We start from the raw sequence: 14,925 nt of genomic DNA on the forward strand, positions 1-14,925 counted from the left end.
GCCTATATAATCACTACAGTCATTAAATTGTATTTTATAGAATATTCAGTGACATAAGAAAGTTTTATTTTTGGATAAAAATAAAGAGATATATGTATACACACGTGTGTATATGTATACACATATATGTATATGTATATGCGAATTATCTTTATTAGTCATTTATTTATCTTTGTGCTAAGGACTGAACCCAGAGCCTTGCACATTTCTTTTTTTTTTTTTTTCTGGGTGAGAATTTTTTTTTTTATTAGTTGCTCAAGACAATACAATGATCTTGACATATCATACATTTGATTCAAATAGGGAATGAATTCTCATTTTTCCACGTGTACAGATTGCAGGATCACATTGGTTATACATCCAAGTGTATACATACAGCAATCCTCGTGTCAGTTGTATTCTGCTGCCCTCCCTATCCCCCCTCCCCTCCCCTTCCCTCCCATCACTATTCTCTACCCATTTACTATGACACTTATCTCTCTCTCTCTTTTTTTTTCTTTCCTTCCCCCTCACACCATCGTATATGTATTTTGTGAACCCATGAGGGTCTCCTTCCGTCTTCCGTGCAATTCCCCTTCTCCCTCCCTTTCCCTCCCTCCTCTTTTCCTTGTTTCATGGTAATCTTCTTCTCATGCTCTTCCTTCCTACTCTGTTTTGAGTCACCTCCCTTATATCAGAGAAGACATTTGGCATTTGTTTTTCAGGGATTGGCTAACTTTGCTTAGTATAATCTGCTCTAGTGCCATCCATTTCCCTGCAAATGCCATGATTTTGTTATTTTTTAATGCTGAGTAATATTTCATTGTGTATAAATGTCACATTTTTTTAATCCATTCATCTGTTGAAGGGCATCTGGGTTGGTTCCACAGTCTAGCTATTGTGAATTGTGCTGCTATGAACATCGATGTAGCAGTGTCCCTGTAGTATGCTCTTTTTAGGGCTTTTGGGTATAGTCCGAGAAGGGGAATAGCTGGGTCAAATGGTGGTTCCATTCCTAGAGCCTTGCACATTTCAAGTACATGCTCCACCATTGAGCTACACCCTAGACTTATTTTTAATCACGTTTTTTTTTTTTGGTACTGGGATGGAACCCAGGAGCACTTTACCAATGAGCCACATTCCCAGACATTTTTATTTTTGATTTTGAGACAGGGTTTTGCTGAGTTGCTTAGGCTGGCCTGGAACTTGTGATCCTCCTGTTTTGGCCTCCAGATTTGCTGGGATTACAGGCATGTGCACCATGCCTGCACCTATTGTTAATTTTGTTAAGGAAATGATAGGGCGTTTCTCACAGACTGCTTAGGTTATGGTGATATTCATCTTAAACATGTTTTCCATAATAAATTTGTATCATTTTTATAATGAAAAAACAAATGATCAAAATTAACTTGAATCTACCCTGTAATTATACAGTATTGGGATTATTATATGGATAGATTTGGATGTTTTTCTTCTTTAGAGATTGAAATCAAAGTTATTTTCTTCAGTGTACCACCTCCTACAGAGACAGATACATTTTAGTATTTACAATCATTTTATTCTTTAGCCTGCTTTGTATGATATAAGTAGGCAAAGTTTCTAAATGGGGAAATTTTGAGAGGAAAACCATTGGAACACACAGATGAGCTTCTTATGGCTTAGAGTTGTATGAGACCTCTGCTCCTGATCCCTTAAAGCTTTCTGTAATGTCTCCTACCATTCTCCCTTCTCAGTATGAGAGATAGTGTAAATCAAGGAAGACCTCTGAAGCATGGGCGTGGGTCTGTCTGCTTCTGCAATTTCCCTAGCAAGTGGGTCTGTTCTGGGTGTGTTTTCCTTTCAGCCACTGGATGGCAGCTCGCCTCCGCCAGTGGCCAGCTGTTCCAAAACCCTTCCTCAGTACAGGCTAAGCTTCCTGCAATGTATTGTGCTTGAAAGGAAAGAAGAAAGAAACCAATGTGTGCTATCTCTGGATTAATCTCAGTTTATTAACCTCCAAACATAAGATTTTATAGGGCATGAGATTGAAATGCTGTAAATCTTGTAACTGGAATTCTGAGGATTTCTTCTTTAAAAGAAAAGAAGGAAGGCTGATAAACCAAGCCTGTCACTGGTAGGTATAGTGTTCTTTTTACGTGTTTATAGATCCGTTGCTAATGATAGGACTTGACCAGTTTGACATTCCGGCACTATGAATGCCATTGCAACAATTCCCTGCAAGGAAAATATTTGTAAACCTAAGCTGATGGCTCCAAGCAATGGTAACTTGATGTTCAGCATATCAAAATTAACTTTTATGAATAATTCACAAATCCAACTCTGCAATTCTATCCTGTTTGATAATCACTCAGTGAAATGATAATAAAAAGAACACCTGCAAGAGAAAATGTAGGAGATGATCATGGAGTAAACCTCATGACTATTAGCCTAAACTACCCGGGAGGGCAGGAGTGCAGAATGAGGAAGGTTACATTCTCTGTAACAAGGATCACAGCCCTGTAATTTGCCTTTTTTGGGGGCGCAGGTACTGGGGATTGAACTCAGGGGCACTTGACCACTGAGCCACACCTGCAGTCCTATTTTGTATTTTACTTAGAGACAGGGTCTCCCTGAGTTGCTTTGCACCTCACTTTTGCAGAGGCTGGCTTTGAACTCCTGATCCTCCCGCCTCCCGAACCACTGGGATTACAGGTGTGTACCACCGTACCCGTCTGGCATCTGCCTTTGACACTTACCAGTGTTGCCTTCTACTGCTTACCCCCAACACTGCTGTCACTGTCTATATCAACAAATTAAAAAGGAAAACGAAAACGAGAAGAATGAGAACAACAATGACACGAAAGAAGATACCTTCAGATAGATAAATGAGGCATTTTTTTAAACAAAAAGAGATACCATTTTTGATTTATTATACTCAGTATAGGTGATTTAAAAATGATTATTAATTATATATTTAATGAGCATCTAATTTGTCAGATGCATTGCTAATCACAGTATTCAAAGCCTCTGTTGTAAAACTCATCCTAGCGTACTTTGTATTTCTAAAATGTAATTGCTATTCACTATGAAAACCATTAGAATTGAGGAAAGGACAATAGGATTTCTTCAAGGGAAACATGAGATTCGGGATGAACTCTCTAGAGAGGAAGGGACATGAAATGATTCTTGTCCCTGGAGCAGGATGGAAGGAGTGAGGGTGTTTCAGACAGATCATGAAAGTATATTTAGGGAACAGGACGTGGATCCCCCATGGGTGAGCAGGTACACTGTGATGTGGGCTGGAATAGCTTGTAGGGAAGGACAGGAAATTCTCGACGCCCTTTTAATTTCTTTATTATTGCCCACGGACCGCCCTTCCCTTCAGGTCTTACTTTCCCATATATAGTGAATAAAATTTTAATATTGAAATAAGAACTTTGAACTGGTTTTAATAAGGTTTAGTCTCTAAAGGAGTTGAGTAGAACTAATTAGGAAAAATAAACTCTATATAGAGTGCTTACCATTTTGAACAGTTTCTACAGGGCCAACTTTTTTGATTTAAAAATGTTTTCCATTTCATTAATTTTCTTTAAAAAAAAATAAGAGAGAGAAATGTAATTCCCAAGTGCGGTTAGCAGCTTGGAGAAAAATTACCTTCGACTCTAGTTCTTTTAGCCGTAATTGCCTTGCGTTTTCTCCCTGGAGACTGCTGTTTTTGGGTTTCTGTATTTTCTGGGTCACAAAGGCGATAGATTTTCTCCTATTGCTCCATGTCCCTTGGTGAATTAACCCCTTCCTTTTTATTTTGGGCACATCTGCTGTCTTCCTTTAGTGGTCTGGTGGACACCCGTTCCTTGAAGCAGTCTTCTCTGGGGCGATCCCAGTTGTTCTGTGTGATCCCAGTTGTTCCCAAACAGTGCTAAGGATGGCGAGAAAAGGGGTCTCATGTGGAAGGGGACCCGTGAGAGGTGGGTGAGAGGTTGTCTTCCTTTTGTGCTTTAGGGTCAGAAAGGAAGGAGGGGGAAGCGGGTGGGAAGATGAAGAGAGGGGAGGAAGAGAAGAGTCAGGCACAGAAGGTGGGGTGGGCCTGGCTCAGGGAGTGGTGGTGAGATGCACACTGGGGTGGTTTAAAGGGGAACCTCCTTCTAGAATTTTCTGTTTGAACAGATCCAAGTGTCAACTCTGTTTTGGGAAAGGGGCTGGAGAAAGAAAGTGGAAAAGCAGAAACAAATTGTTCTTATGGACTGCTCTAGCTCACATTCAGAACACTTACCTCAGGGACTTATTTTCCTTCATTGTTTGATGAAAGGAAATTCTTACAGGCCTTATTTCACTTTAGTATTTTTCCCTATAATAATTTTTAGATGTGCGTCTGATTCTACTTCATTTAAGTGATTTAGACTGATTTCCAAGCTGAATTTTGTGAAAAGCTCTTATCTTTTAAAACTTATTATATTTTATGGTTATATTTTACATATTTTGACTCATGCATTTGACAAAGCATCTTGAATTCCAGTGTCTTGACAGGGCCTGACAATTTAGTACTATATTGTTAACTTATTTAGATTTTTTTTCCCTTGGTGGCGGTGCTGAGAATTGAACCTCGGGCCTTGCACATGCTAGGCAAATATTCTACCACTGAACAACACCCCCAGCCTACTTCATTTTATGTCCTTTGCTAAATTATAAGCTCTTTCAGGGAAGGACCTGTCCAATAATTTTTAAAATTTTTTTTTAGTTGTACATGGAAGTAATACCTCTATTTTATTTATTTTTACATGGTGCTGAGGATTGAAACAGTACCTCACACATGGGAGGCAAGCACTCTACCACCGAGCCACAACCTCAGCCCTGTCCTATACTTTTGAATAACTTCCTTAGTATAACACAGAAGCTAGATAAATATATATTGATTGCCTTTGGCGGGATTAAGTGATTTTAAAAAAATATATAATAAATTTTTTAAAATTATATCTAAAATATTAAATTAATATAATTATCACCTGAAAAAGGAATTATCCTACCAGGTTTGATCTGAAATGTCTTTCTGTGCTACCTTTGGTTCCTATTGAAACAGGAGCCATCCTACAATTTTGATTATATGGCATTTGAAAGTTAAAACCATCCAAAGAAAGTAATCGTTCAGATGAATTTCACGTCCAACACTGGGTCACCAAGTAAGGGCCACGATCCCTGCCCCAACCTGGCTTTCATGTTTTCATATCTAGATACATTTATATCCCAACCTGGAATTCACTTTAATCAATAAAAATCGATTTATGTAGTTAATCGTGAATTTCATGTGGATGTTTCAATCTACGTGGTGGCTACATATACGGATCGCTGCTAACCATTTTCAGTAGAAGAGTTAATAATTGATGACACATCAGGGTGCTGGCCATTGTTTCAGAAGCAGGAACTGAATATTGCACTGTAAAGCAGTTGCTAAATGAAAGGAAATACATTCCCTTTAACTGGGTGTCCTTCCACTTCTGCCTGGCAGGAAGCTGTCATGTTGGTTTTGGTAGGAAGTAGGCATTGAAAATTCATCCTCAAAGAAGCCCTGAAGGGAGAGTTTCTATAACTTAGCTTTGTGAGCAATAAAATAAATTCATTCCTTAAACATGTGGTAAATGGTATTTATGTTTGGTTAGTAAAATAATATTCTAACGTTTTTGCTGTTGAGGGCAACTGCAGTGTCTGAGACTTGTCATTTGACATCCAGAGATAGTAATGACCTTTATTACAAAGGCTACTGTGCTTCAGAAAGGAACAATACAGAGAACATCAACCAGTGAATGGTTATCTTTGTCTTCTTTGGTGATATAAATATTGTTTTGTCGGTAGCAGAGTCACTGTAATGTAATTTGTAACTGTAGGTAGCTTGGGATTTAGAAACCTAATCAGCTCCTGGATGAGGTTATAAATGGAACTGTTCTTCATCCCTGTAATGAACAGTGTGAAGACCCAGAAACACAGCTGTGGCTTAGTTGGATAGGACCCTGCACTCTGAGTTTACAGTGGTATTGGTGAAGGCTGGGGTTGCAGAAAGAACAGATCCTGGGTTGCTTCTTGAACTCTGATCTGCCACCAACTGCTCTGTTTGTGAGATGATCAAATCTTTCTTTTTCTGACTGGATACATCTTTTCATGTGACCCCAAATCTATTCTTAAGCTTTTCAAAGAGAGCTAAAACCTGCTTTGCAGAAATTACTGTCTGGCTTCAGATAAATGGATTTGCTGTATCTGATCCCATTCTTGTAACTCAAAGTTTTTCTGCCTTTTGAATCAGCACATCCCATTTTAGTGCCAAACCCCTTGGCACAAGCGTGGGTGCCAACCCACGGGTGTTTGTAAAATGTCTTAATTATTTTTGTGGATTTTTAGTTATGATAAAAATCATACTACAGGGAGTTTGTGAAGTCAAGCTATCACAAGTTGGGAAATCCCTCTAATAATATGCTTCTGGTTAATTAATGTGCTTCTGAGGGGATGATGTTAGAAGCTGGGGTAATTCTTTGCTGCTTTTAGAAGATGTCTCCTGAGTAAGACTGATATTAGGATTTTATTTTACACTAAATGACATTTGATTCCCTTTTTCTCATTAAGTTTTTCTCTCAGAAGGGAACATGATTTTGAGGTTACCATTTCCTGATCTTTTAGCAAGAAGCAAAGAGACCTAAATGCAAGGGTAAATGAGAAATTTTTTATTTGTTGGTGAACCTAACTCAATTTTTTTTTCTTTATCTGCTTAACAAAAATGAACAATGATGATAACAGCAAAGTCCCCAAAATGTTCCCTCAGTGAAATGTGAGCCTTTGATATTGACTTCCTTAGCTGGGGTCTTGGCTTTCTGCAGGCCCTGTGTGTCTGTGGGTAGGGCTTAGCAAGGGGACGTGGATGCAGCCAGAGGACTGGCATTTCCTACTGCTCCTCAATCTGGGTGGGGGCCTGCTGTGGTGTTGATAAATGAACCCAAGCTCTCTGGGTTAAAGGTTGCTCCCCAGCGTGGCACTCCCGGGCGCTGGTAGACCCTTTAGGAGGTGGGGGCTTCATGGGAGGTTCGTTGAGAGGGTGCCCTGGAAGGGGTTGCCGGACTCAGTCCCTTCCTGGGTCCTTTTTACTTCCTGGCTATGCCATGAGCAGTCTTGCCATTGCCATCCAGCTAGAGGCCCAAAGCAATGGGTGCACCTGATCTTGGACTGGAATCTGTAAGTCAAAACTGTAAGCCCAAATAGACCTTTTCTCTTTATATGTTAATTATTTCTGGTATTTCCATTATAGCAACAGAAATCTGACTAATGCAACCAGCAACATATGCAATAAAATACATTTCCTTTCTAAATAAATGCCTGATAAATTAAATGAGAATCCAGAATGAGGAAATATGAGTTGGCTTGTTTTTTTGTCACTTTATATTTGGGGAATGATTGTACTTTGGTACTTAGAATGCTCACACCTGAAGTGGAATAATATCAATTAAAAGGTAGCATAAAGGTAAGATCATTAGATCCTGCTGTTTTTAGAAAGCAAGAAGTATCACGTTAATTAGATCCTTTGCCTCTCTCTTTTTCTCTGATTAATACTGGGCATATATTTGTTTCAATCTAGAATTTCTGAAAGTATAAGTAATTAAGGAATGATGAGGTCAATCCCAAACTGTTGACTGACCTTTAGATTATAATTACAAATTATAAAGTTCTAAATTAAAAAGTGTTGTTTTTATGAGTTATGTAGAATATAATTTTGTCATTTGGGTTCTAAACAAGGAAAATCTGGTATAACCAAGCTAGGCAATATGATCTGGAAATGTTCAACGTGAAAATCACAGGTCAACTGGCCCTTATCTGAAATGTTTGGGACAAGAAATGTTCCGGATTTTGGCTTTTGGAATATGTGCATACTGAGATACCTTGGGGATGAGACCCAAGTTTAAATACAAAATTCATTTATGTTCATGTCCATCTCATACACATAGAAGGTAATTCTATAGAATATTTTTGGTGCACCAGCATTTTGACTTTGACCTGTCACATGACAGCAGGTGTGGAATTTTCTACTTGTCATGTCTCTCACATCCAAAATGCTTTTTTTTTTTTTTTTTAGGATTTTGGAGCATTTTTAATTTCAGATTTTTGAATTAGGAATGTTCAACCTGTGAAACCAGGCTAAGCAGCCACAACAAAGGCAGGATGCCAGAGAGACATACTATAGGAAAGGATTTGCACCTAAAATTTGATTTTCATTTAGAGATCCTGAGCCTGTGTGGATGGTCTGGGAGAAGAATTTTATAAAGCATTTTAGCTTTGCATACAAAGAATGGGTATGGTCCAGGGAGCACTGTTTGTTCAAGATGTGGGCATACGGAATGGAAAATGTTTTCTATGGAGAAAATGCTACCATAGATGTTAACAGGCTGCCATGTTCAACTGATCAACCACATTTCAGATGAGTTAAGTGGTACAATTTCCCACATGTTCGATATACCACATTAAAAAGATGGTGCATGTAGCATCCATGTTAAGATGATATTCAGTTAGTTTATGCATGGGGTATACTTGGGAGCTAGATTTCTTGCTTGGGTTCATTGTTTTTATGGAGCTATACATTCTCTGCAAGATCATGCACCACCCACCTTATGTTATTCATAGGGAAAATGGGGCCAGTGTGGCTGGGGGTTTATCACAGACCACACACTCTCCAGTATGTGCAGGAGTCAGATCAGAAGTGCAGCTTTCTAAGCCAGGACAGCATTATTTCTACAGAGATACATGGAAGTGTCACCAGGGAATACAGGAAGGGGAGGAGGAAGGATGTTTGTTTCTGAGGTTGTCTTTCCTTTAGTATCCCTCTCCATCTCTAATTCTTACACTTTCTCCATGGAAGGCTCTGTAACATCCAGAGTGTGCATTTAGCAAGCACCCAGCATTTCTCGTCCTCCAATCTAGAGCTACAGAATTGGGACGCTGTCTTCAGTGTTTGCTTTATTCTAAATGCATTTATTCTAAATGCATTCTGTAGCCTCCTCTCGGGTTTCTCCTCCCTTCTCCTATTCGTCTCTTTTGAGTTTTAACAGATAAAGCTTCTAGAAAAAGTATGCATCTTTCTTAGCTTGAATGGCACAATTTCAATTTATGAAAATGGTGGTGAACCACAAAATTTTTAGAATCATTGTTTGCATTTCTGAGTGGGCAGCACCTTGCTTTTACTGAGGCTGGCTTTGAATTCTCCATCCTCCTGTCTCAGCCTCCCAAGCTGTTGGGATTACAGGCGTGCACCACTGTGACCAGCTCATTTTCCTTTTATTATGCATTTTTCAAATTATGGTAGAATAAAGAAAAAGATACTGGATGTTTTGGGTCTTGTGGTTAATCATAGTAGGCTTCATGTTTTCAAAAAGGAAAGAGCAAAAGGTCTCTATGTAGGAGTAGCTTAGTCAAATGGCTCACTTGGCTCAATTTGTTCACTTGCTCATTTTTGGGGTGGTTTGAGTGGCCACTGCTCTACCCCTCGACTGGCTCACTTCTTTCTCATGCCCAGCATAGAGCCTTTCTCTCTTCCCACTCCAATCGTCCTTGCTCCCAGCTACCGATGTAAACTTCCTGATCAAAACTTCCATCGATTTATCCTGTGATGATTTCCTAATGCCCACAAATGCTGCTACCTTCAGTTGACACTCACATTCAACCTCCAGGTACCTTTCAGATTAATCAATCATTTTCCCTCAAAAGTGCAGTATGAGACAACCTCTCTTGAATTCCAAACTCCAAGCTTGGGGCTGATTTTTCACGTAGGTTATTATGCTCTACCTTTTTGAATCTTGCCTTTCTTCAAGTCTTGCCTGAAATTCTATCTTTTAGAAGTTTTCTTTGATCACAGGGCTCATAAAACTGTATTTCATCTGACCTAAGCCATCATCAGATGAAAGATACACCACGGTGCAGTTCACCACTAAGAGAAACTGCTGTTGATTAAACTAGTGTGCATTGCTTTCTTAGAATTTTATTTGACTTCAACTGAAAAAGCTCTTTTAAATTTAAACATAGATTTAAAAAATAATACATTACTCCTGTGCATCCATCCAAAGATAAATGCAATGAATTTGTTTAGAAATTTTGAAAACTTCTTTGCATTTAGGGCCTGACTCTCAGGGATTTCCTTCCAGCTCACTGATGCCATCCTGCCAGTTGCAATGCTGGAGTGTTCTGGATTTTTCTGGAAGGTGTCAGTTCAGACTTTTAGAAAACAACCAGGACACATATTCCTTCCTCAAATGGACTTGTTGTGCTTGTTGACTGTCTAAACCAGGGTGCTACAGTGGCTCTGTTGTGCCACAGGGGGTGACAGCTGGGTCTGACAAGTGCTGGCAATGACACATGTTGTGACTGTTGCCTGACTAACAGTGACTATGCTGAGAGAAGAGGCACCCTATTTCAATGTGGCAAAAAGTGGAAAAAAATGTATAGTTCAGAATGGCTGAAACATGGCAAGCTTCTCCCACTTATTTGCCATTTTTATATGCAATCCCTTGTGTCCTTGTTTACAAGGCATTAAACTGATGAATGGTTGATTCTGTTGGGCTTTAGTAAGATGTTGTTAGAGATGGAAACTCATGAAAAATGTGTAGATAGGAACTGATGAAACCTGGGCCGCTCTTTCCTTGGGACATAGTCAGAAATCAAGAGCAAGACTTCTGAACAACTCTAGACTAGAATTGGCATATTGTTAAAGACTGTCCCTTGGGAATTTGTTCCCTACTCTGATCTTGTCTCTAATCAGAGCTATAACTCTTTTGCAAATTAAAAATATGGTTATATCTTTTGTTTATTAGATGCCTATAAGGATCCACAGGTGTTAGAAATATTCACTACCAGTCTGTTAGGTAGTTTTATTTCTGACATATAACTTAGGAAACAGAGGCTCTGATGTCACACAGCTAGAAGAGACAGAGCTGGGATTTAATCCATCTGTCTGACCCTAAAGTTGCCCTTTTCTATTATGCCACATGGGATAGGTTGTACACACTGGGTTTCAAGGCCCAAAGCACATGACTCTGTAGAGATGAGTTCAGTTTGGAATATAAGCATAAAACATCAATAATTCCAAAACAGAGGCCTAAGTAAAGCTTACATCTTCTTTTATTTTATAATGACACTTTCCACAATTTTAAATTATATTTTATTTAAAGTCACACATTTATTTATATGCTATTTGCTTGTTATCTACTCCCAATGAAGGTAGGAATGACCATTTTTTCATTGATTCTGAGATGTACTTCTTCCATATTTTCATACCCATGAAGTCAGAATGCATCTTAAAATTGATGTATTCAAGTAATGCAGCAGCATTTTATTTTTTTTTCTGAGAGTTGCCTAAAATAATTTTCCATCTTACAATTAATATTTTGATGCCTGTTTTTATTAGCTTTTTTTATTTGTAGTGTACTGTACCTGGTCCCATAAAAAGCACTCACAACCAGGTCCAAGTGGAGCTTCAGACTTTCCCTAAAGGTACGTGGATTTCTGGATGAAGTCTCCTGCCTGTGCAAGGTGCATTGTTCACTCTGACTTTGCCAGCATGCCTGGGTTGTTTGTGGATTGTGCACGGCCACATGCTCGCCCTGGATGGGCACGTTGTCCATGTGGCTGGGGCTGGAGAGCTCCCCAGCATCTGAGCTCCTATCACAGAGCTCTGCCAACTGGAGCTGCTGCCTGGTGGAAAACCCTTCCTAACTCTCCTACTGAGCAATGCTTGACAATCTCCAAGCAATAGAAATGGGCTGTCTTTCCAGAAACGGAGGGTAGGTGCTCAATTGTAGATTAGAGTCACGCTTTGCTTTGTTCCTGCTGCTTAATGCAGGCTCTCAGTGAGCTGTCCTTCCTGAGAAGCCCTGTGCACGTAATGAACTTCAAGACCCCCAAGAAGATCCCTGAAGGCATCCACTGCCTCTATCTTGCCTAGAGGGATTCAGCCACAAAGGCTGGAAGATTTGCAGTCTGTTGGGAAAACCTCAAGAGAGTCATGGCTAAGCCTGCCAAACATCAAATGAAATGCCATCAGCCATGTGTGGAAATCTTCCCAGAAAGTAACTCTCCCCAAGAGACACCTTGTAAATGAGCTGCTGCTGAAACGAGGGTGGTACCCAACAGGCTGTGGGGGAAGCAGCAATCTAAATGTAACTAATGCCAGAGAAGCACTGAGGTAATGAGTTGAACGTCTGTCCCGAGGTCTCGGGTGGACACAGGATTCCTGGGGCTGATCTGACGTGCTGAGCAGGGAGAAGTAGATCCTTCTGCCATTCCCTGGGGCCTTTTCAGCCTGCCTAGAGGAGAGGCCTAGATACTCCTTTTTACCATTCATAATTAGAATATAGCTGCTCATCAACCCACAGAAGTTGGTTTAAAAAAATATCTTGGGGCTGGGGAGTATCTCAATGGTACAGCTTGAACTTAGTGTGCACAAGCCCCGGCACCAGAAAAAAATATTTTCATGTTGGGGCTCAGAAGATGATATCCCGAAATGTGTACTTCAACCTGAGAGTATGTGGGGAGTGGCTAATGCAGGGGAGGTTTTCTCTAAGTTCCTTTATCTGCCTCCAGAAAATAATCAGTTGTTGTAAATGCCTTCTCTGTATCCCTTCAACCTTGGAGACTGATGCTCAGGACCCGAAGAAAGTCTATCCCTGATGCCACACTCAGACTCGAGAGGAATTTTGTCCCAGGCCATCATCTGTTATTTGGGTCCATTCTTCTCCCCTAAAAACCATTTATTCCCCTTCTAAAATTGTCTACATCCTCCCTTCCATCTCCCCTAAGAAGAGGGAATATAAAGTTCTAAATCTCACTGAGGTATCAGGTGCTCTGTCCTTCCTGAGAAGCCCTGTGCATGTAATGAACTTGAACACCTTCTCTCCCTTTAATCTGTCTACTACTGCCAGTTCATTTCTCTGTTGTGATGTCGAATAGCAGGATATTAGCAGCACAAGCCCCCAGTTTCCTTGGATGACCTGACAGGCTTTGAGTTGTTACATCTTGAATTCCAAGGACTAGATCCTGGGATCTACAATCCCAGCCTTAAATGTCTTGCCTTTTCTACATCTTGCTGAGAGAGATCTTAGGTGAGAGATCTCTTTGCAAAGTACTCGGCTATGTTTCCTTATCATATCTTTGCAAGTGAGGGTGATCAAGATGTTTAGCAACAGAGAATAAATTACCTTGGTTTATGTGGGCGTTCAACCTGTGAGCACAAGTAATTTATGGACATCGTTTGCAATTTGCATATGAGATAGGCTGCTTGTTCTTTACAGGGGAGAAAATGGCTCCTCTGGGTCACGATTAGCCTATCTGGCAATTAGTCACAATTAGTCACAATGCTGGCAGTTAATTGTGCACACAAAGTTGTTTAGACAAAGTAAGACTGAATTTCTTGACTTGAGCAATATATTGAGAGCTGTGGCTTCTTGGCTTCCTCTTTTGATATGGTTTAAAGTTTCTCACTCACTGATCAAAGAAGTTATTTCAATATCTCTGTTGACTTCCAGCTTATTGTTGGGTAGTGTATAGAATTAAACAAACATCAGAAGTTGCAGTGCAACTGAGCAGTTGCAGTGCATCGATTGGCTGATAAACATGATTAAGAGACATGGCTAACCGGTATAGTACATAAACAGCACTACCTTGGCGACCCGAGGCTTTGGAACACAGGAGAGACCCAAGGGCAGACTCTAGAAGGAAAATCTGAACAGTATAGGTGGACTTGTAATAGTGTGAGTGTGGTCAATATGACACGTGAATGAGAAGGGCACGAGTGACGTCTGACCCTCCAGGGGACTTTTCATCTGAGAGCCTGTTGGGTGATGCGTAGGTTTTCCAGGAGTTAGAAGACCATTCTGGAAGGGCTGGTTCTGGCCAGGTCGTAAGCTGTACAGATTTCTGTGATGTTTAGGATCGGTAGGAGACAGCTCTGGAAGCAGAGTGTCAGCCGTGTTTTAACGGTAAGGAACTCTATTTGTAATTTTGCATCAGCACTTCTCAAAATTGGGGAGAGAAAGACCTAAAAAATGTCAAAGTTATACACTGATGAATTTTTGAAAAGCATGTTTTCTTAATAATTTCTACATGGTACATAAGGGTACATGTTGCTATTTAAAAATTTAAAAAAAGCTTTGTGTCCATTGGCTTTTCAGCAAGTTGCCATAGTGAGGTGTAGAAATTCATGGCCTTTTGGGAAGATGCTTGTCAGGGGTAAAAAGCACACTCAGGGTGGTTTGGGAACTTTACATTTTTTTAAACCAGTAAATTTTGTTGGTAATTAGGGATAGTTAAGGAAGATTCTAGGCTGCAAATTTCCACTCTATGTGCCTAGAAATGAGTTCTCAGACCTGAAATACAAGGGTGTGTGCCTTTGGAAGTCACAATGCAGAAAGAGCCTCCTTAGCACAGAGCCCAGCTCCACTGCTTTCTTTCTTTTTCTTTTTCTTTCAAATTTTGTTTTAAAAATGTTTTATTTGTTCTTTTTAGTTATACATGACAATAGCATGTATTTTGATGCATTATATATACATGGAAGATAACTTTCCATTCTTGTGGTTGATGTAGAGTTATGCTGGTTGTGTATTCATATATAAACTTAGGAAAGTTATGTTTGATTCATTCTACTGTCTTTCCTCTTCCCATCCCCCATCCCTTCCCTTCATTCCCATTTTTCTAATCCAATGAGCTTCTATTCTTCCCTAACCCCCGCCGCCCCCTTATTGTGTGTTAGCATCTGCATATCAGAGAGAACATTTGGCCTTTGGTTTTTTTTGGGATTGGCTTATTTCATTAGCATGATATTGTCCAGTTCCATCCATTGACTGGAAAATGCCATACTTTTATTTTTCTTTATAGCTGAGTAATATTCCATTGTGTATATATACCACATTTTTTTAATCCATTAATCTGTTAAAAGGCACCTAGGTTGGTTCC

At 39.8% G+C, this 14,925-nt stretch overlaps 1 protein-coding gene across 3 annotated transcripts in view; it reads left to right on the plus strand.

The window, feature by feature from the left end:
- Dnah5 (dynein axonemal heavy chain 5) overlaps positions 1-14,925 on the plus strand; it is a 283,494-nt gene that overhangs the window by 32,978 nt on the left and 235,591 nt on the right. For 2 of the 3 annotated variants that reach the window (XM_058570742.1, XM_058570743.1), the window contains exon 1: positions 13,520-13,952. The exons of the other annotated variant lie outside the window; for it this stretch is intronic. In XM_058570742.1, the coding sequence (XP_058426725.1) occupies positions 13,896-13,952 (57 nt within the window). In that variant the 5' untranslated portion in view covers positions 13,520-13,895. Of the gene's footprint in view, positions 1-13,519; positions 13,953-14,925 lie in introns of those variants that run through there. 3 annotated transcript variants of the gene reach the window in all.

The sequence above is a fragment of the Marmota monax genome, unplaced genomic scaffold (genome assembly GCF_021218885.2).
Source record: "Marmota monax isolate L192 unplaced genomic scaffold, Marmota_monax_Labrador192_F-V1.1 WCK01_AAM20220418_F8-fsc00120, whole genome shotgun sequence".
NCBI lineage: Eukaryota > Metazoa > Chordata > Mammalia > Rodentia > Sciuridae > Marmota > Marmota monax.